Source organism: Trematomus bernacchii, unplaced genomic scaffold, assembly GCF_902827165.1.
Source record: "Trematomus bernacchii unplaced genomic scaffold, fTreBer1.1, whole genome shotgun sequence".
Classification (NCBI taxonomy): Eukaryota; Metazoa; Chordata; class Actinopteri; order Perciformes; family Nototheniidae; genus Trematomus; species Trematomus bernacchii.
The window spans coordinates 13,388,294-13,407,675 of NW_022987739.1; the positions used below are offsets into that span (position 1 = coordinate 13,388,294).

Below are 19,382 nucleotides of genomic sequence, written 5' to 3' on the forward strand. Positions count from 1 at the left end.
CACAAATAGCTCTCTTCCTTATTATTGTGTAATGTTAACTTTATTATACTAGTTTGTAGGCCTACTCCAAAATGGAGATCGTAATTTCTCCACCTCCACTCATTACAATCACACGTGCCCCAATGTTATATTTAACTAATATTATATTCCTCCACCCCACAAAAAAATCACGTTTAGAAGCCCTTTTTCTCTAATTCCACAACGTTGGATGAAATAACATTAGGAGAACGGATTAATAGGCTGTTCATGGTTAACGTGTGTTACTAACTTTATCCGGTATCCTAGCCTAATCTGTTATCTGTAAACGTTCCCTAAATCTACTGATTTAGGGATAATCCACTAACATCCTTTAATACACATGTTCATTTGACTCAGATGTGCTGATAATATCCGCAATATAAATCTTTAAACGTCTTCTTACTAGTGATGACGAGATGAAGCCGAGGCTTCGGAGCGTGTGTCGAGTAATCGCCGAAGCTTTCTGTGAAGCCTGTGTCGAGGCTTGTATCATTTGGGGGCCAGTGACGTCATCGATGACAAACGAAGCCTCGTTTGTCGATACCACGTGACTGCTTCAGGAAGCGATTCAGATCTTGGCGCGAGCTTCTGACCAAGCCCCCAGGAAGTGCGCCGGACTCAGATGAAAATATTCGTGCTGGCCAAACGGCGGTACTACACTTCCTTTTGGTTGCCAGGCCCGGAAACACTTTTTCCCATTGACTTACATGGGGAAAGAGTGGTCTGTAAATCGTTGGATAATTTTTTTAAAACTAAATAAACTACCCAGTATGAACACTTGTATAGCCCTTATTAAAAACATTCGTTCCTCAAGTTGTAAAAATGTGCTAATAACGTTATTCTGTGAGTTATTTCCCTCTGCATTATGAATGCGCATCTAACCCACGGGACCGCGCCGCCCGGCACGTTCATGTTACGTGTTCAGCACTACATGCGTTTATCTTTACCCATGGATGCACAATAAGAACGGACCCATATCGCCTTACTGCCAGCCCACGGAGCTGTACTAATGGATATATTGCACATGTTTGCTGTAATTCATCATTTGTAAAATATTATACTACATGGGCTGTATGATTAAATCTTGTACCGTAAATGTTGTATTAAATAAAGTTAATATTACCGACGTAGATTAACGTCCCTGTAGCTTCTTATTGCACTAAGAAGCTTATTGCACTGTATATATATATATATATACATATATATATATATATATATATATATATATATATATATATATATATATATATATATATATATATATATATATATATATATATATATATATATATATTATATATATATACAGTGCAATAATTCTTTCATGCTAAATGAAGCTCTGTTGCTTGGATATCACTAGATCCTGTTACAGCGTAATATAAAAGTACATAACGATTGATGTGTAAATTAGCATAATTACTAGCTAACCGCTAGCTGCTAACTGCCGCCTCGTTAATATCAAATCTATCATAATAACAAACCAAGGCATTACCATGCTGTCATGAACGTGCAGTGCTGTTACGTGTACGCAAATTGACGTGCTTGATGTGAACGAGCATTTTGGGGGGCATGGTTAAAGTTGCGCATGCGCTATGAGCGCACATACGGGTACTTCTCAGGCATGCCGGGTAATCTGTGACGTTTCGCTCTCTCAAAAGTTGGGCCATTTTATCATCATGCGCGAATGAGCAACTCTCATAGGAATGAATGAGGCCCCGCCTCCCACGCTGTATCCAGTTCTTATTATACATCCATGCTTCTGACAGATAAAAAGCCATGGGATTCGATTCAAGATGTGTGATCCTTGTGAGAGGAAAACACTTGTCGTTTTGCCAGTTTTGGTTGTACGATATTTTTGCTACTTGCAAAGTTAGAATGGAGCCAGCTAAGAAGAGAAAGACTTCCCCTATGTGGGAATACTTTGATCAGATTTCACACAATAAGGTAAGGTTTGCATACATGGTTTATTACAACAATGTATTATGTTAGATTTTGTATGGTTCATTTTTTTACTTTTTCTATTTCATTCAAAGGTGAAGTGTTTATTGTGCTCCAGGGAACTGGGGTACAGTAACAATACTTCATCCATGCTAAGGCATTATCGTGCCATGCATGAGATGAAGGAGGGACATGCAGGTGATGCAGGTGGACCTGCTCAAGGTTTGTCATTTAATATTTTGGAATAATATACTATAATATACTATAATTTAACCATGTTAACTTCACTTTATCATGCAAATAAAAGAAAGTTACAAGATACTCATTCTTAACACAGCTTACCCCCCCCCCCCCCCCCCCCCCCAGGTACCAGGCCTACCAGAAAACAGGATCTGGATGAGGCCTTGGTCAACCTGATTGTGAAGGATACACAGCCATTCAGTGTTGTGGAGGATGTGGGATTCAGGGCATTTGTGGCCTTATTGGATCCAAACTATGTCATCCCCAATCGACAGGTGTGTAAGACTTCATGTATAGAGCAAAATTGTTTATTTTTTCATGGCATTTGACAATTAACCAGTGAATTAACCATCCCCTCTTTTAGGCTGTTAAGGCTATGGTGGAGGCCAAGTATGCTCTAGAAAGGAGCAAGGCCATAGCTGACATGCAGAAGGTGGTTGCAGTGAGCTTGACCTCTGGCAAGTTAAACCCTTGTTCTTTTCCAGTTTTCGAACATATATTGCTTCTTTTGTCTTTATAGAAGGCAGCAGACATTTACATTTATTTATGTATAGATGTAACAACAAGATACTATATTGACACATTGTTTTTATTATTATATACAGTCATTTTAAAACACTTACTGGTGTAAAATTCTGTTCATACAGGATGACAAATACATTTGACATCTTTTACCTTTTTGTATCATTATTTCCAGTATTTTTAGTATGTCAAAGATTACAAATAATATGTGGCTGTTTTACACCTGTTCACCAACAGGGGTTTTTGTGAGCACATGAAGCCCATGATGAAGCTTCATGAGATGAACCTTTTAGCGAACCGATTTGCTGGAAAGCTTCAAAGCTTCATGAGGCTTCATCTCGTCATCACTACTTCTTACCTTTAAAAGTCCATCACGAACGGTCTATTATGCTGCAACTCTACTGTGTTGCTGGCCGCAATAGTTCCCCGGAAGTCAGCGGCAAGCTAACTTCCGGGGAACTATTGACGGCTCCACGATCCGCCATTGCTGTAAAAAAACTGGTCCATTGGAGTGAACGGAGATGTCGTAACTCTTCTATTATACGGCTCTGGCATGAAGTAGAGAAGATCGTCGATGCTAGCGTTAGCGTTAGCATTTCTCCCCCGGGCTTAAATTGTGTATTATAGAATGATCACACCGGTGACAGTACTCTTCAAAGGGTTCACGAAATATGACTACTACTCTTACTGTTTAACATTTTGGGTTACTTAATAACTTATATAATATAATAACTTAGTTACTTCATGTTAAGGCTAATAAAAATGACAAGGCTGTAATGCTAACTAACGTGCTAGCTACTAGCTAGCTTGATCCAGACACTCCTGGTCCTTTCATCAGACGGGAAGCGAAAGAACGAGCAAGACCCATTGCTGGTATAATAACAACCTGGTACTAAGCACACAGGCATCTTGTTAAAGTTATCTTATCTTAGCCAGCGCCATATAGATAGATTATATCTATATGGCGCTGATCTTAGCTATCTCTTAGTGGAGGAAAACAATTGTGACATCACTTACGCGACTCTGGGATTTGTAGTCTTTCTAGTTACGTATTTTTCATAGTCTTATATTTGAACAGTTTTACGACAAACTGTGACTTTTTTGACATGGAAATGATTTTTTAAGATTGACAAACATCATATGTGTAATTCATGGCACAATTCAAACGGGATCGAAAGATACGTTTTCTCTCTCCATTGACTTCAATACATTATTTTTAATGGGCGTGACTTCGCCACTCTATTTCGGAAAAATTATGTATTGAAGTCAATGGGGAGAGAAAAATTATCTTTCAATCCCGTTTGAATTGTGCCACGAATTACACATATGATGTTTGTCAATCTTAAAAAATCATTTCCATGTCAAAAAAGTCAGTTTGTCGTAAAACTGTTGAAATATAAGACTATGAAAAATGCACAACTAGAAAGACTACAAATCCCAGAGTCGCGTAAGTGATGTCATTAACGTTACACATTACACTCGTGTTACTCACCGAAACCTTGTAAAGCCGGTCCCGCATGCTGGCTATTACGGAACCGACTAACTCCCCTTTTGTGTATGTACAGCTCTCAACATGCCCAGACTTGTAGTGATTTTCACCTCTTTTAATACTTTTTGCCTCATTCTGAAAGAAAGAAGTGAAATGTGCCAACGTGACGGCCATCTTGGTGTTGGTGACGTGTGCGAGACCAGAGATGTAGTTCATTGAGCGTTTCACACAAAAAAATGTGTTACTTCACAGTTTTACGACACATTTTTATTTTTTTGACTTGCAAAATTATCTTTTAAATTGACAAACATCATATGTGTAATTCGTGGCACAATTCAAACGGAATCGAAAGATAATCTTTCTCTCCCCATTGACTTCAATATATAATTTTTCCGAAATAAGGTCCCATGGAGCTCCCCCGGAAAGGGAGGGACTTCGCCTCTCCCCCGGACCTCTCTATTGGCTGGGCGAATTGCAAACCACGCCCCGTAAAACTCCGAAAAGTTGTATCAAGCCGCCATTTTATTTGTTCGCATAAGCCCAGCGCACCAACGGAGAGATGGCAACTCGAACTAAATCATGGGAACGGTGGGGTGATGAGGAGGTGTCGGCGCTTCTGTCGATTTGTGCGGAAGACGAGACCCAGCGGCTTCTACTGAAGCCAGGCCACAACTCCAAAGTTTACGAGCGTTATTCGGTAAAGTTACGCGACCTGGGAATCTTCCACGACGCAAGCGCATGCCGGGTCAAAATGAAGAAAATGAAGCAGGACTACAAAAAAACAAAGGACCATAACAACAAGAGGGGTAACTACCAAAAGAGTACCAAATGGTACGATCGCATGGATGCTCTGCTCGGCCACAGACCTTCATTCTCCGGCACAGCATCGACTACCGATTCGGGCACGCTGATGTGGGAGGCCGCTGAAACGAAGGATTCAGTGGCCTGTGAATTGTACGACGACGACGAAGGTAAAATAAACGACATGCACTGGCGAGGTTTTAATCTGCACAATACTGGTCTCAGATGTACTTTTATTTGCTCAGTAGATAGAGCTAGCCGTGCTAGGCTGAACTGGCTAACACTGTTAGCAGGCCCCGAGCTGGCTAATAACAATACAGATAGGGATGAGCGGGAAAGACGTGTCCCTCTGTGGGCGAGTATGTGTTATTGTTGTTTTTATTTTAAGTGGATCCATGAAAAACGAGAATTGCCTCAGGAATGCCACTTTTGTTTCTATGAGTATGGTCAAGTGGAGACCACATCCATAAAACTAGTCAAGTTATGACCCTACAGCCTGGGGTCCAGTGAGGTACTTTTCCCTTTGAAGATCTGGAAAGATTCACCAAAAAACGAACTAGTTTTTTAGTGACCAAATAAACAGCAATGTTCAGATCAATTACTTATTTATGTTTTAAATAAAGGTGAATGTATTCTTGTATTAATATCACTCTATAACCTTAATACGTTATAGGCATAGTCTATCTGTTAATTTTGGCTGTCTTTTCAAAACTAAAATGGTCCTGACGTCCTTTTCAGTGGACATACTGTAACTTTTAAATTAAATAGGTTTTTGACCTAAATAGGTAGGAAATAAAGAAGACTGGAAAACGTTTTTTTCTCTCGGTTCCCAGGAAGATATACATATGTAGACTGTAACAAAGATTAAGATTGGCGTAATTATCAAAAACATGTTTTACTTAATCCAGTACAGAGAAATCAGTCTTATCAAATCTTGAGATACTCATAGGGAGGAGAGAGAAGACGCGGAAAATCAGAGAGGAAAGGAGATAGGTTAACATAACCTTCTCTCATGCTTTCTTTCACTCATCCATTTATATGGCGTAACAGATTTCCCCCCACATTAAATTAACTAAATAGTTTGAATTATATTAATTGAGCTAACAGGACTGTTTACAAAGTTGATGTTGATGACCTGTCAGATTTCTTTAAAAATAGTGGTGGGAGAGGAGTATGTGATAGCAAAGCATTGGTATTCAAATAACGTGCATAAAAGTTACCTGTAGATAAAACAATTACCATACAGGAACTTGCAACACCACATGTTATAAGGCACAGATTTTGGCCTGCACTTTGAGAAAGGAAGTCTGATTCTATGTAAAAGTCAGCGTCCTGTCTTGTTTAAGGATTAATGTCATGTGTCAAATCTTTCCGACACATTTTCCCTTTTGCAATGTTTTACTTTTATTGAGTTAAAAACACTTTCTTTCAGTAGTGCAATTGAAATGTCATCCCTAAACTCAACATGACTCAAAATGTTTTAGTAAACTTACTTAAATGCTTTGTCCATTCAAACAATGCTCCTTTTTTAGATCACATTTTAGGTAACCTATGTGACCTGCTCTATCGAAATCAGTCACATTGATCCTAAGACACACGAGTTGCATACACACTGTTGGAAAGAGGAGATTCCTAGCTTTCTAATGATATCAGGATTGTTGTTGTACTCCAAATATTAAGCAAAATGTCACATTATATAATGACTGTCACAGTCATCATTTTGAGAAAAAAGCCATCAAAGTTTCCTCTTCTCTGGAATCCATCGATCTGATTGATTATTAGTGGCTAATAAATGACCAAAGTAGTACGGAGGGAACATGTTTTCATTTGTATTACTGGTCTGGGGGAAGCTCGTTTGTGTGTATTGTGTTTGTTTCCCGGGGAAACACCGGCTGTTGTAAAAGTTGCATTTATCATCTGAATTTTGCGAAACAAGTTTAATATTCTAAAAACCAAGACTTTGTTTATTTGAAATCAGATGAAAACAAACTGTCCCAGACCCTGTCGTGTTATCTATGATTACTATACGCCTTTACTTCATAATTTCAGCGAGAGGGAGGGGAAGCGACGCTGCAGAAGAGCGGAGTACGATTGAGAGGTGCCCGTCTTCTTCCCTTTAAAAGCTTCAAAAATGTATTTATCGTGTGATTTTGGCAATCAAAGTGTCATATTCTGAAAGCCAAGACTTAAAGGTATGCAGGACATGACAAGCCGTGATGGAGTAAATATTAAGACAATTTAATTAAAGGTGGGGTAGGTAAGTTTGAGAAACCGGCTCGAGATACACTTTTTGTTATATTCCATGGAATGCTCTTAACATCCCGATAGCAATGAATATCTTAAGTGCTTTGACAAAAAATCCATAAAGAAATGTCATCTGTGGAAGCCGTAATACTGTAAAAAGCACGACCAATCATTTTAGCTGGCCCGGCTAAAATAACTGGCCTACCTGCCTGTCAGCCTTCCATCTGTGCACAAACTTATCTTGTGCCCTCATTGGTCATGTGCGCGTTCGTGTGTGTTGGAGGAGGGGCTCTGTAAGGAAGTGGCAGATTTTTTCCGGCTGTGTATTTTCAAATTCTAGCGCACTCGAGCTGGTTTCTCCAAAATTACCTACCCCACCTTTAATTAAAAATCAAACAAAACACCCGAACCCTGAAAAACTAGTTTTTTTACACAAATCCACGTTTATTTTGAAATGAGCCGCTGCGACTTCCGACTGATTTCGATAGGGCGGGTCAGATTTGAAGTCACATATGTTTTCCAGTGCTTCTTTGTTTAATCTTTTCTTTTAAACTGATGCATGTGATTTTTTCCTCATCAGACCAGTTGGCTTCTCATTTGGTTTGGCCCAAGCTGTTAAAGATCCAACTCCTGCAGCTTTTGCAATTGCAGAGGACGTCATAAGTCCTTTCACCCTTTGTTCAAACGTCAGTTCAACGGAGAAAGAAAAGAACATACCTACATATACGTTTCCTGGTAAGCTACTAAACAGTTTCACACAAAGAAAGAATGATATACAACTGTGTTCCAGTTTTCCCAACAGTTTAATGCATGCTTCAAGACGCTCCATGCAAACACCTTACATATTGTGAGCAGAAGTGTCATTAGTGTCAGTATTCTGTAACCCTAACTTGAACCGGATGGAGACTTATCAACTTTTAAACTCTCCTCAGCAACTCAACCTAAGTTGGAATTTCAATGGAGAGAAGTGGAGTGGACAGAAGAGTGAGTAAAACATTCAAAATCAAGTCATGTTTGCAACTCTTTTAATTACGTCAGAGTGGTCAACTGGTCATTTAGAGCAAGAAGATAGAACATAATTTAAACCCTATACATATATTACCTTTATTCATGTTTGCAACTATTTCAATTACTTGCAGTCGAAGTGATAGATCTGGTCATTTAGAGCGAGAAGAATTGAAACCCTATACATATATTACCTTTATTCCTTTAACTCATGTTCACAGACACTTATCTTTTCAAATTATTCTGAACAGCAAGTATGTCTTCAATATTTTCTAATCTAGGCAAAAGGCGAGTCTGATGAAGACCATCAGCTCCTACAGGCCGAGCTGTCACGAGGGGACTCAGGCTCGAGTTCTCCTCCTGGGTCCGGTCGGTTCTGGAAAGTCCAGCTTCATCAGTTCAGTCCAGTCTGTGTTTAATGGAAGAGTCACCAACCGGGCCATGGTGGGCACCTCTTCCACCAGCTTCACCAAGAAGGTACAAGTGGAGCAATAACTGAGTGGGAACAAAAGAGCTGAAATTCATTGTTGCGTTTCTCAAATTAAGGAAGTATTGAAAAGAGAGCCTCATCTGGCCTTTTGGAAAGGCACTGAATAGCTAGCAAATTCAAGCGGTATCTATACACTATCCACAAAAAATGAAAAACAGCCGAACACCGTTCAAAGAGACCATCTGTAGTCAAAGTATTGTCAGTCATTTCCCATGTTAAATAAAACACAAATGTTGTCTGCAATTCATCAACACACTTATATTCAATACCAGTTTCAAGGTTGTTTGTAAAACATCATGAATTAGCAAAAGGAATTCAAAGTTAGACAGTCATCTTTACTCAAAGTCCAATTACTAGCTTTCCTGAAGCTTTCAATTTCATGTAAGAGTTTGCCTGGATGTCATAAAGTTGGCCATGACAAGTCCAAATATTACGTATTAGATTTAAATATAGATTAGGACAGACAATATGCGCACACACTCACACAAATACATTTATCAAAGGTGAGCAAAAATGTCTCAAATGTGTTCATCAGAAGACACTGTTCATGCAAACCTCCGTTCACAGCTTGGATGTTCTCATCTTTTACAACCATCCAATTCACTTTTTTTTTTCTCCGTCTCAGCTGCAGTCCTTCAACATCCATGGTCAGAAAGGAGAGGATCCTACTGGACTGGTGCTGTGTGATATTGTGGGCTTGGGGGGTGGAGAGATGACTGGACTGACCCTCCATGACGTCCTGTCTGTCATTAAAGGTCATGCACCAGAGGGGCAAAAAGTAAGCAGGATAAAAATGACATGTTCTAGTTCGTAGCTTGCAGCTTTACCCAATGACTGTTGTTTGGTCAAGATGAAAATATCTCACTATTTGTACAGACATTCATAATTTCCCAGAGGATACATCCTTACTCACTTTGTTGATCATCCGACCTGCGCCACCATGAGGTTAACAGTTGGGTTCATAGAGAAGTAACCGACTGCAACCTAAAACCCATGGTTACCGTAATTATTAACAGCCACGTAAATAACAAATCCTGGCACTGAACATGAAGTAGCCCAACACAGACCATGGTTCAATCTGTATTTGCTTTTGTCTTTGCAAAAACTACCTCGACATGAGTTTTTTGTCTTGTGAAAATGTAACCTCTTTCTCTCTCCCAGTTTAGCCCAGATCAACCAGTGGGGTCTGAGACTGTAGGCTATGTAAAGAAGCCAGGTCTCAAAGACAAGATCCATTGTGTTGCCTTTGTGGTAGATGCCTCTAAAATCCTGACCTACCCCAAAGGCCTCGGCACCACCTTCAGGCTGCTCCGAAAGCACATCAGTGACCTGGGTAAGTCAGGGACACATTATCAGTCCAATACAAAGACATTTTCAAACACAGATGAACTACTTTTAAAGACAAGATGGGCTTTGACTTTTAAGATGAATGTTGTAGAGCTGTTCTTCTGTCCCTCTGTCAGTTCCTGCCGAATCTGGATGTTGTTTTAACGCACTGCTTAGAAGTTTCACTGACCTTTTATGTATATATTTTGGGGGCATTTTGTTGTGGTTACAATTGCTGGGCACTGATGTTCATAATAACTTTGGGCTTGAAACCCTCTTTACAGGATTTACTAAACAAAAGCACTGTTGAAATGTCAACTGTCAGTGATTTTTTTCTCTGCAATGTAACAAATGAAAGCCTTTTTTGTAGTGACATCTTATTGACAGCATTGTATTGTGTCTGCTAGACATTCACCAGGTGGCCCTGCTGACCCAGATAGACCAAATTTGTCCAGAAACGGCCAAAGATGTCACCCAGGTTTACAAGAGCGGCATCATTCAGGAAATGGTAGGTTTAAAAAAAAAAAAAAAAAAAAAATGAAATAGACAAAGTATATCCATCATAGAGGAAGGTGCACATCATTAAATTACAAGCTAAAGCAAAGTCACATGACTCACTAGTCGCATTAGATTTTTGGACAAAGGGAAAGATCATTGTTGATCTGCCATTCAAACATATACATGTACAATGTAGTTTGGGTACATACTAGAGATGTCCGGATCACCTTTTTTTGCTCCCGATCCGATTCTGATCATTTGATTTTGACAATCTGCCGATACCGATTTTTCCCGATCCGATCTTTATGCAATGCATCAAGAGAAAAAAAAGGTAACATAACGGCTGGTCATCCAACGCGATGAATTCAGCTATCTTGGCTGTTATTTTTTTTGGCCTTTTCACTGTTCTGGGGCAGTTTCTCTTTCCTTTTAAAAGTCTCTGAAAGTGTCGGTTCTTTCATGCCGTTACCTGAGTGGCCGCTGTGTACTTGTCGTGTTGTTGTTGGTGTTTGTATTAGATTGGTCGTGTTGAACGTAGCTCTGTTGTTTCCACCACGCGGAACCTCCGCCTTGCAAACATTGCATCTGGCTGTTACACTGCCTTCGCTTTCAATTTTATAATACTTCCAAACTCCTGACATTTTCTCTGTCCCGACTCCCGAGGCACCAGCTGAACGTAGCCTCTCGTTAGCTTACTGCTACTATTAGACACTGCGCCGTGCCCACTCTGTTGCCAGATTTGAGAGAAATAAGCAACCAGGTCTATGAAAACAAGCCCAAAAGAAGCAACACATACATGATGTTGTGTAATTTCAAACCAAAACGAAGGCCTCAGGATGACTTTAAGACGTGAACATGGTCATTTTTGTTTTGTAACATTAAATAAATACAAAATAAGTCCCGAGCCCCGATTTTTTTCTCCCGATTCCGATCTTTTGAAAATCACGTGATCGGCTCCGATCCCCGATCACGTGATCGGATCGGGACATCTCTAGTACATACATACATTTAAGGTAAGACACATAAAAAAGCCGAATTACAGCCTGAAACTATTTTAACATTCTTGTTTGGACCTTTTTATTATTTTTGCTATTTTTCAACTGTCAAATTGAGGACTACTTGCCCTGTTTTGATTATTTCCGTCTGGCTTTATAATAATGATATAAAAATAACTTTTGTGAGAGTTAAAAACAATGTAACACTCACTCCTTACCAGAGATGGGGTCGTTACTAAATAAAAGTAATATATTATATATGACATATTACTTTAAAAAAAAAAAAAGGTAATGTATTACACTACTTCGTTACACTCTACATAAAGTTACTCGTTACTTTACGCCACAGTTTTGCCTCTGCGAGACTCCACTTACACCCCCAATTACTATTGCAATAAGGAAGACATAACACAAGTCTTTCTTTTTATATGCTCTTTAATAAAATAGGCTACCAGCCTACCACAACAAGCTTGCAAGACACCTTGGCATGTGTTCTTTGCAGGTGTTTGTTGAGGTTTGACGTGGTGTTTACAGCAGTGGATAACAGCTTCTGGCCTGGACACAGTTTGCACCTCACCGTCACATTCCTGTCTATTCTTCGGACAAACTCAAAATAATGGGCATACCTCCACCCCTCGAAAGTTATCGCTGACTCAGCCATGTTTATGCAGCACTGCACGTGGAGATGTGGACGCGCAAGTCGCGCAGATTACGTACATATAAACCTGCGGCGGAAACCCCTCTTGTCTGTCAGTGTGATTATGACTGATTTTATAAAAGTAACGAAGTAACGCGTGTCGGGGCAATGTTAGTAACTGCAGTGTGATTACTGAATTATAAAAGTAACGCCCAGTGTGAGAAAAAGATTTTAGAGAGTACTTGTCCATGGACAAGTGAGTTTGGCAATTTACTTGTCCGAATACATTTTTCACTTGTCCAGAATGGACAAAAATTGGGGCCACTGGAATCTTCTTCTTCGCCAACGTATTTTACATTTTCCCACGTTTTTTACGACACCGCTAACGTAAGTGAGCGGTAAGATTTTACTGCACCACACATAGGGTTGGGTATAGTTTGGATTTTAACGATTCCGGTTCTGCTTTTCGATTCCGGTTATTTTCGGTTCTCGATTCTTTGAGAGGGTAAAAATAAGTCCCATGACAAACTGGGAGAAAAATATATTTATGAAAACATTAAGTCAAATCTGTATTCCTATTTACAAATCACTTCATACTGTTTAATTTCTTACGGTTATTGAATAAAATTATATAAAAATAATCTCTGCATTGTTTAGTTAGTTCTAAGTGGTGCAGTTTGAGAATGTACAATTGGCCAAGTCTCCTCTGATGTTACACTGCAACCTGCCTGTGAGACAGAGTCCAACCACACATGTCCAACACATAGGCCTAATAATAATAATAATACATTATATTTATAGCCTATAGGCCTAGCGCTTTTCTACAACTCAAAGACGCTTGCATGCTTACCCATGTCCTGCAATACACATGCTGCAGCTGCTCACTGTTTGTAAAAGTAAATAAATAGTATTTTCATTTCAATAATGTATTTTCTATACCCTGCTTCATAAACAATACTGACATCCCTGTGCTCCTCCGAGTCTGGGGGTCGGGGGATGTGAGGACAGCGCGAGGACACAGACAGGGAGGCTGCTTTACTTCATAAAGGAAATGGCGGTCAATATTAACAACGTAGGAGCTAAAACGCTTAATAACCTTCATTACGTGTTAAAGAAAGAACATAAGAAAGTTTGACAAGGATAGGCTGTTAAACGGGCAGTGGGTCCGCTGTGTGTAGAAAGAGAGAGGGAGAGAGAGAGATGCTGAACTGCAGCGATCAGATGATCCGGAGCAGAGAGAGAGAGCTGCGGTCCGCGGGGCTCGGCCTCGCCTCCTGTCCTCACAACTCTTATTAATCCCGGTACCGGACAATTGTTATTTGTTCCTACTCGGAACCGAGTTTTGCTTCCCAACCCTGCCACTGTGCTACACGTCCCGCCCCGCCCCCGTCTTACAGTACAGAAAGCGGCGAGATGCATTTCCTTAGGAATCGACAAGCAGAACCGAAACTAACATTTCTAAACGAACAATGGCGGACAATTTGCGAATGAGTTCTGCCTTTTGTAAACTGAATTTATCAATAATTTGTCAATAAATGAGGGCTAAAAACGTCACTTGTCCGCCGGACAAGTCAATTGAAAGATCGACTTGTCCGATATTGTAAATAACACGTCCCGGACGGTGGGACGTGTGCTTTTTCGCACACTGAACGCGTTACTCTACTCCGTTACCGACAAAAGTAATATTACAGTAACGCGTTACACCCAACTCTGCTCCTTACACACCACAGGGCTTGAGATGATAACTTTTCTTTATTTTAGCCATGGCATTTTTCTCTGCTGAGGGAATAAAAATACCGATGGGGTGTAAATCTTAGTCATGTGTTTGTGTGTGTGTTTGTAGATGAATAAAGCTGGGGATCTGTTGGGTATGTCCACCTCCTACGTTGTCCCGGTGAAGAACTACTCATCAGAGCTGGACCTGAACGTGAACAACGATGTGCTTCTGCTTAGAGCTGTGGACCACATCCTGCAGTATGCTGACCTGTATTTCCAGGACAATGCACCACAACACACAGGGCCAAAGATCGATTTGGGGGTTTAGCGTAGAGCATTTTAAAAATGTCGGAGCAACATTTAGCTGTTTTTTTTTTTTCAAAGCTACAGGATGTAGATGCTACATCTAATAAATCATGTAACATATAACATTCTCATTATGTTTTTCTTTAAATAAAACTGAATATAATCAGAAATGTGTGATGTTTTTATTTGTAAGTGTGATCTGGTCTTTAATAAAAGGTCCAGGAACAGCATTGTTTTTGAGTTGTCCCATACTTTTTCTTTCTGTAGGTAGAAAGGACATTTACAAGTGGTTGCCTAACCGTGTTCACAATGGCATCATTAGCATGGTTTAGCACCTAACTGAGGTTCAATCATTTTGATTTTTATGTTTTTTTTTTCTTCTCACTCTCACAGCTGCCTCAGGGTCTATTGCAGGTATCTCAACGGGTGAACATCATCCTTTACGAGTATAATTCATACAATGTGCAATATTTAAATCTCCATCTCTTTACCCGTCACTTTTTTATAGCATCTACTGTTTATATCAACTGTATTTCCAAACCTTAATTTAAAAATCTTTATTCACATTGTTGTTGTGATTGTCTGGTAGCAGGACTTTAAACTCACCAATGTGAAGTTCTTAATTTTAACGTGATGGTAGCATACTTGTAACTGAAACTTATGAAAAGGCATCAATTATTATAGAATCTATCTTACAAATAGGAACTTCCTCAAGGACTAGTTGTACTGATACAGATTGGGTGAGGGTGTGGTGAATCCTAGTTCAAACACGTGCAAACTTGCGTCATCAAAAAAGTATAGCCTACGTTTATTATAAAGTAAGGTCTCCAGTATGAAGCCCATTGTGTGATAAAAAGTGTCATTATGTGACAACTGGATTCACGTTCAATTTCAACTAAATGGAACTAAAGGAAGAAAACACTAAGGAGTTTCACATGTTCAGGATACACAGTGGGCTACACAGCTTTATTTATGGCGCATTTCCACTACACGGCCTCGCTCGGTATGGTTAGGCCTTGTTGGGACTGGCTCACTTTATGGCACATTTCCATTACAGTTTAGGAACTGGGGTAGTATCTAGTAACGCAGTGTAGGCGGAGCCGTGACACATCTTCAATGAGAACCCCAGAAAAACATCAGCTGTTAGTGCTCACAGCTCCTCATATCTGTTCAGAAACTAGACAAAAGTTAAACAAGTACAAACCACAGACTGTCTGTGTCATGGTGAATACAGTCGTTGCTTTATTTATGTCTGTATAGGCCGTTGTGAGTGTGGACGGTCGGAGCATATACTGCGTTAGTTTAGCCGATCTCCATTTAGACAACACGCATTTTAAAAGGTTTTTCGCCTGCCGTCTGTCTGCAGACTTGTCAAAGCATTAATTCATGGTTTTTACTAACCGGTATCACTGTCAGATAACGAGGCGTCCTCGTCGTCCTGCCCCTCCGCGAACGTGACCACCCGGTCCCTCGGGAGGGTGAACTCAAATGGCACCTCATCGAGATCGTCCATGTCGACCACCTAGGAGTGGTTCTTATATTCTCTTTCTCTCACACATCTTTGCTCAGTATCACTTCCGCTCGCTGAAGAGAAAGGGATGACGGTCAGGAGGCGAGAACCAAACCAAAAAACAACATTACTTATCCATGACTGAATGAGTGACCTGGTTGACTCATATCATTATGTCACTGATATATATCTATTCAGGGCCGGCCCTGATCAATTTGCTGCCCTAGGTCAGATTTTAGCTGGTGCTCATGCAGCTCACTGATCCAGTAATGTGTGAGGCCGACAGTGAAGAATAAATATATTTATAACTATTTTATCTTGTTCCAGAGGTAGATAAAATAACTAAGTGTGTTAGGTCTAACTCTTGTGTGTTTTGCTCTGCTCACCGGTCCGTCACAGTGGGTGGAGCTGCAGGATTTCTGCTTCACACACACGTTGCATAAAGCTATTTTATTGTCATTTTCGGACACCTTAAAATACTGCCAGACTGGTGAAGCCATTTTGGCGAGCTTGTTTTGCCGCGCACAGAGAAAAAACATCCCTAGTAATTGACTTCAACTCTAAGTCAATTACTTCAATTCACCTTGCTATCGTCTAAAAGTAAGCTAGCAAGTTAACACTGTTCCATCAACGCTAACTACAATTCAATTGACTTTGATTAATCAGCACATTGTGGTGGAACATTATGGGACATAATTCACCGTTGTATATATTGTGTGTTGCAACACGGACCTGTTAGAGAGTGTACCGTGTTGTTGTATTCATTCTAGCTTGACAGTAGCAGGTAGTAGATGTTCCTACCTTGTCTGTAAACAAATGGAAAATAAAGTGTGGAGTTCCATCATCGGCTCTACAACATTAACGTTACTGTACCTTTGTCCCGTTTGTCCTCATCCTCTTTTCTTTCTTCCCTGGGCACCAGATAACTCTGTTCTTTTCGACATTGCTAATTGCCATCAGGTAGCCTACTAGTTGCCTTTTTTTTCCCCGAGTCACGGCAGGTCAAGTGTCAGTCAGTGAAACTTGACCCCGCCCCCTCTCCCTGGTGCACTTCAATTTACCTGATTTGTGGGGGGGGGGGCATAGTTTATGGGTGCTGTACGCAATATAGGCGTAGTTCTGTTAAGATAAGATAATACTTTGTACTTTGTTGATCCCAAATCTGGAAATTGTTTTGTTATGACATTTAAATTAAATTATTATTTATAATTTTTTTTTTTCTTCCCCCCAATTTTCGGTGCCCCCCATGGGTTGATGGCCCTTAGCATTCGCCTATACTGCCAGCTCTGTATCTATTCAAGTTATTTTGGTATACATTAAACATATTTATGACTACGTTTCACCTGTTTTCTGGTTAAAGGACAGATCAATTATGAGGTCTGTTTTGGTTTTTGTCTCCACAAATAGCCACCTATAGATAGTGTTTGCTGTCGAGCCATCAACAGTACAATAATCTTTAATGACACCCACTCATAACCTCAAGGCCGCAGCAGGTTGTATTTGTGATGTGGGTGTTGCCCTCAAATAACTAGCCAGTATAACATCAGCTGATGTGTCAGACTTCTCAAATTGTTGCATGATTCTGTTTGGGAACATCAGGTGTTTGTACTGGTTTTGGATCTCCTTCCTTTTATGTCTCCATACAACCAATGCCTCCATATCTCCCAGTCTTACTACAAGGGGCTCCAGATATAAAAACTAGTTTGCTGAAACAACAAAAGCTGGGCACGGCCACAAGGTCATAAAGATAGCTGTGCCTCTTCTTGCTCGTTGTTATTACGCCTCATCATTCGCAGGCTGCTAGCCAAAATAGCTTAGTGACAGATAACCAACCTGAAATAACCGGCAAAATTGATTTCATGTTTATTATGCTTTGAGGGGTTATATCGAGTAGGCAATCTCCATTCACGATCATAACCTCCATCACTGAGAGAAAACTGAGGAGATGTACTACAATATATGATTTAGATATGATATAATGTTTTGATTATAGAATAAAGGTTCTTTAGATCCTCCCATTTAGCGTGCATACATTTGTTTTGGAGTATTCGAGTGGTGGTGGTAAACACATGGAGATGATGGGGGTCTTACCAAGTGAAGACATTATTGATGTGATCTGAATCCTTCCTGAGGGGCTCACTGGAGCTGAATCATAATCTGAGGCTGCTGAGACGAACGCCACGTCAAAAAGCCCTGAAATGACAGCAGAGAGGAGCCCAGAAAGAAACTTTTTAAGTTTAGAAACCAGCAACATAATGAATTAACAGAGCTCATTAAAATATCCAACAGGTTTAACTGAATTACAGTGACACCCAAAGTTTGCTGACCTTGATGACCACAGGAGAAATAGAGTGGCGAAGTCACGCCCATCTACTTCCGCCCCATGGGACCTTATTTCAATTGTGAAAACAATTGTGACATCACTTACGCGACTCTGGGATTTGTAGTCTTTCTAGTTGCATATTTTTCATAGTCTTATATTTCAACAGTTTTACGACAAACTGTGACTTTTTTGACATGGAAATTATTTTTTAAGATTGACAAACATCATATGTGTAATTCATGGCACAATTCAAACGAGATCGAAAGATACGTTTTCTCTCTCCATTGACTTCAATACATTATTTTTCCGAAATAAGGTCCCATGGGGCGGAAGTAGATGGGCGTGAGTCGTGACTTCGCCACTCTATAAGCACAAGTGGAGAAAACACACACACACACACACACACACACACACACACACACACACACACACACACACACACACACACACACACACACACACACACACACACACACACACACACACACACACACACACACACACACACACACACACACACACACACACACACACACACCCCTTTTTGTATCCAAGGAATAGCAATCACCACCATCAATTACTGATGCATTTCAGATTAGTTATTCAGTTATTAAGAGCTACTGAAAGATGGCAATGACCCTCAGGTAGATTTTGTGGCCACATGTTGACCTCTTCTGTCAGCTAGCGGTTAAGCATCTACAGCTTTAGAAACTAGACTAGAGCTCCCTCTTGTGTACACAATGAGAGGAAACATTAATATAAGGGTTTAGGGTTCAAAAACATCTTTTTCATTGTGATATTTTGCCAGTTGATCCTATTAACAGTAACAGTTATCAATCCAAAGTAAAAGAGTTGGTTGAGCATTCCTAGAATACATTTTACATTATGTTTTGACTTATCATTAGACCCTGCAGTGGCCTGAAGATGCATTTAATTTCTACACTCACCAAGGTAAAGAGCAGATCAGAGCATCAATATTTACATTGCATCTGCTTCGTCTAAACTGTCATTCATGGTTTCACAAGGTTGATTAGGAACATTGATCTGAATGCAATACCCCACTCAGTAGTCAACCTTGACCACCTCTTATTTCGCTCCATTAGTCTGCCAAAACATTTCTAGTTATTTCAGAAACTTCTCCACACCATTTTCTGACCTAAAGCTCCTCTAACATAATTGTTCTTAAAAACACACAGTCTAAGTAGGCCTATGTTGAATTCCTCCCCTGCATGTCTCTGATGTGATGTCCTCATCTCAACAAACACACTGTACCTCCATATTTTCTCTCTTTATTAGCAGTAGGCCTATGTGTTCTCTTTAAATC

General features: G+C 40.1%; 2 protein-coding genes across 3 annotated transcripts; both read left to right on the forward strand.

Annotated features, from left to right (window-relative positions):
* Window positions 1–422: 422 nt before the first annotated feature.
* On the forward strand, window positions 423–2,848 carry LOC117496238 (zinc finger BED domain-containing protein 4-like). Its single transcript, XM_034147983.1, has 6 exons — window positions 423–611; window positions 1,783–1,962; window positions 2,052–2,178; window positions 2,323–2,471; window positions 2,561–2,654; window positions 2,844–2,848. The coding sequence occupies exons 2-6, from the start codon at window positions 1,795–1,797 to the stop codon at window positions 2,846–2,848; spliced, it is 543 nt and encodes a 180-aa protein (XP_034003874.1). The 5' UTR covers window positions 423–611; window positions 1,783–1,794.
* A 1,882-nt stretch (window positions 2,849–4,730) lies between these two features.
* On the forward strand, window positions 4,731–14,259 carry LOC117495123 (interferon-induced protein 44-like). 2 transcript variants are annotated; one of them, XM_034146227.1, is made up of 9 exons: window positions 4,731–5,178; window positions 7,058–7,106; window positions 7,833–7,987; window positions 8,185–8,236; window positions 8,539–8,734; window positions 9,373–9,525; window positions 9,909–10,080; window positions 10,481–10,581; window positions 14,047–14,259. In XM_034146227.1, exons 1-9 carry the CDS (start codon window positions 4,767–4,769, stop codon window positions 14,245–14,247), a joined length of 1,491 nt encoding a protein of 496 aa, XP_034002118.1. In that variant the 5' UTR covers window positions 4,731–4,766; the 3' UTR covers window positions 14,248–14,259. The 2 variants fall into 2 exon arrangements, with proteins under 2 accessions (XP_034002118.1, XP_034002119.1); XM_034146228.1 differs by lacking the exon at window positions 7,058–7,106 and having other exon boundaries at window positions 7,838–7,987.
* The last annotated feature ends 5,123 nt before the right edge of the window (window positions 14,260–19,382 follow it).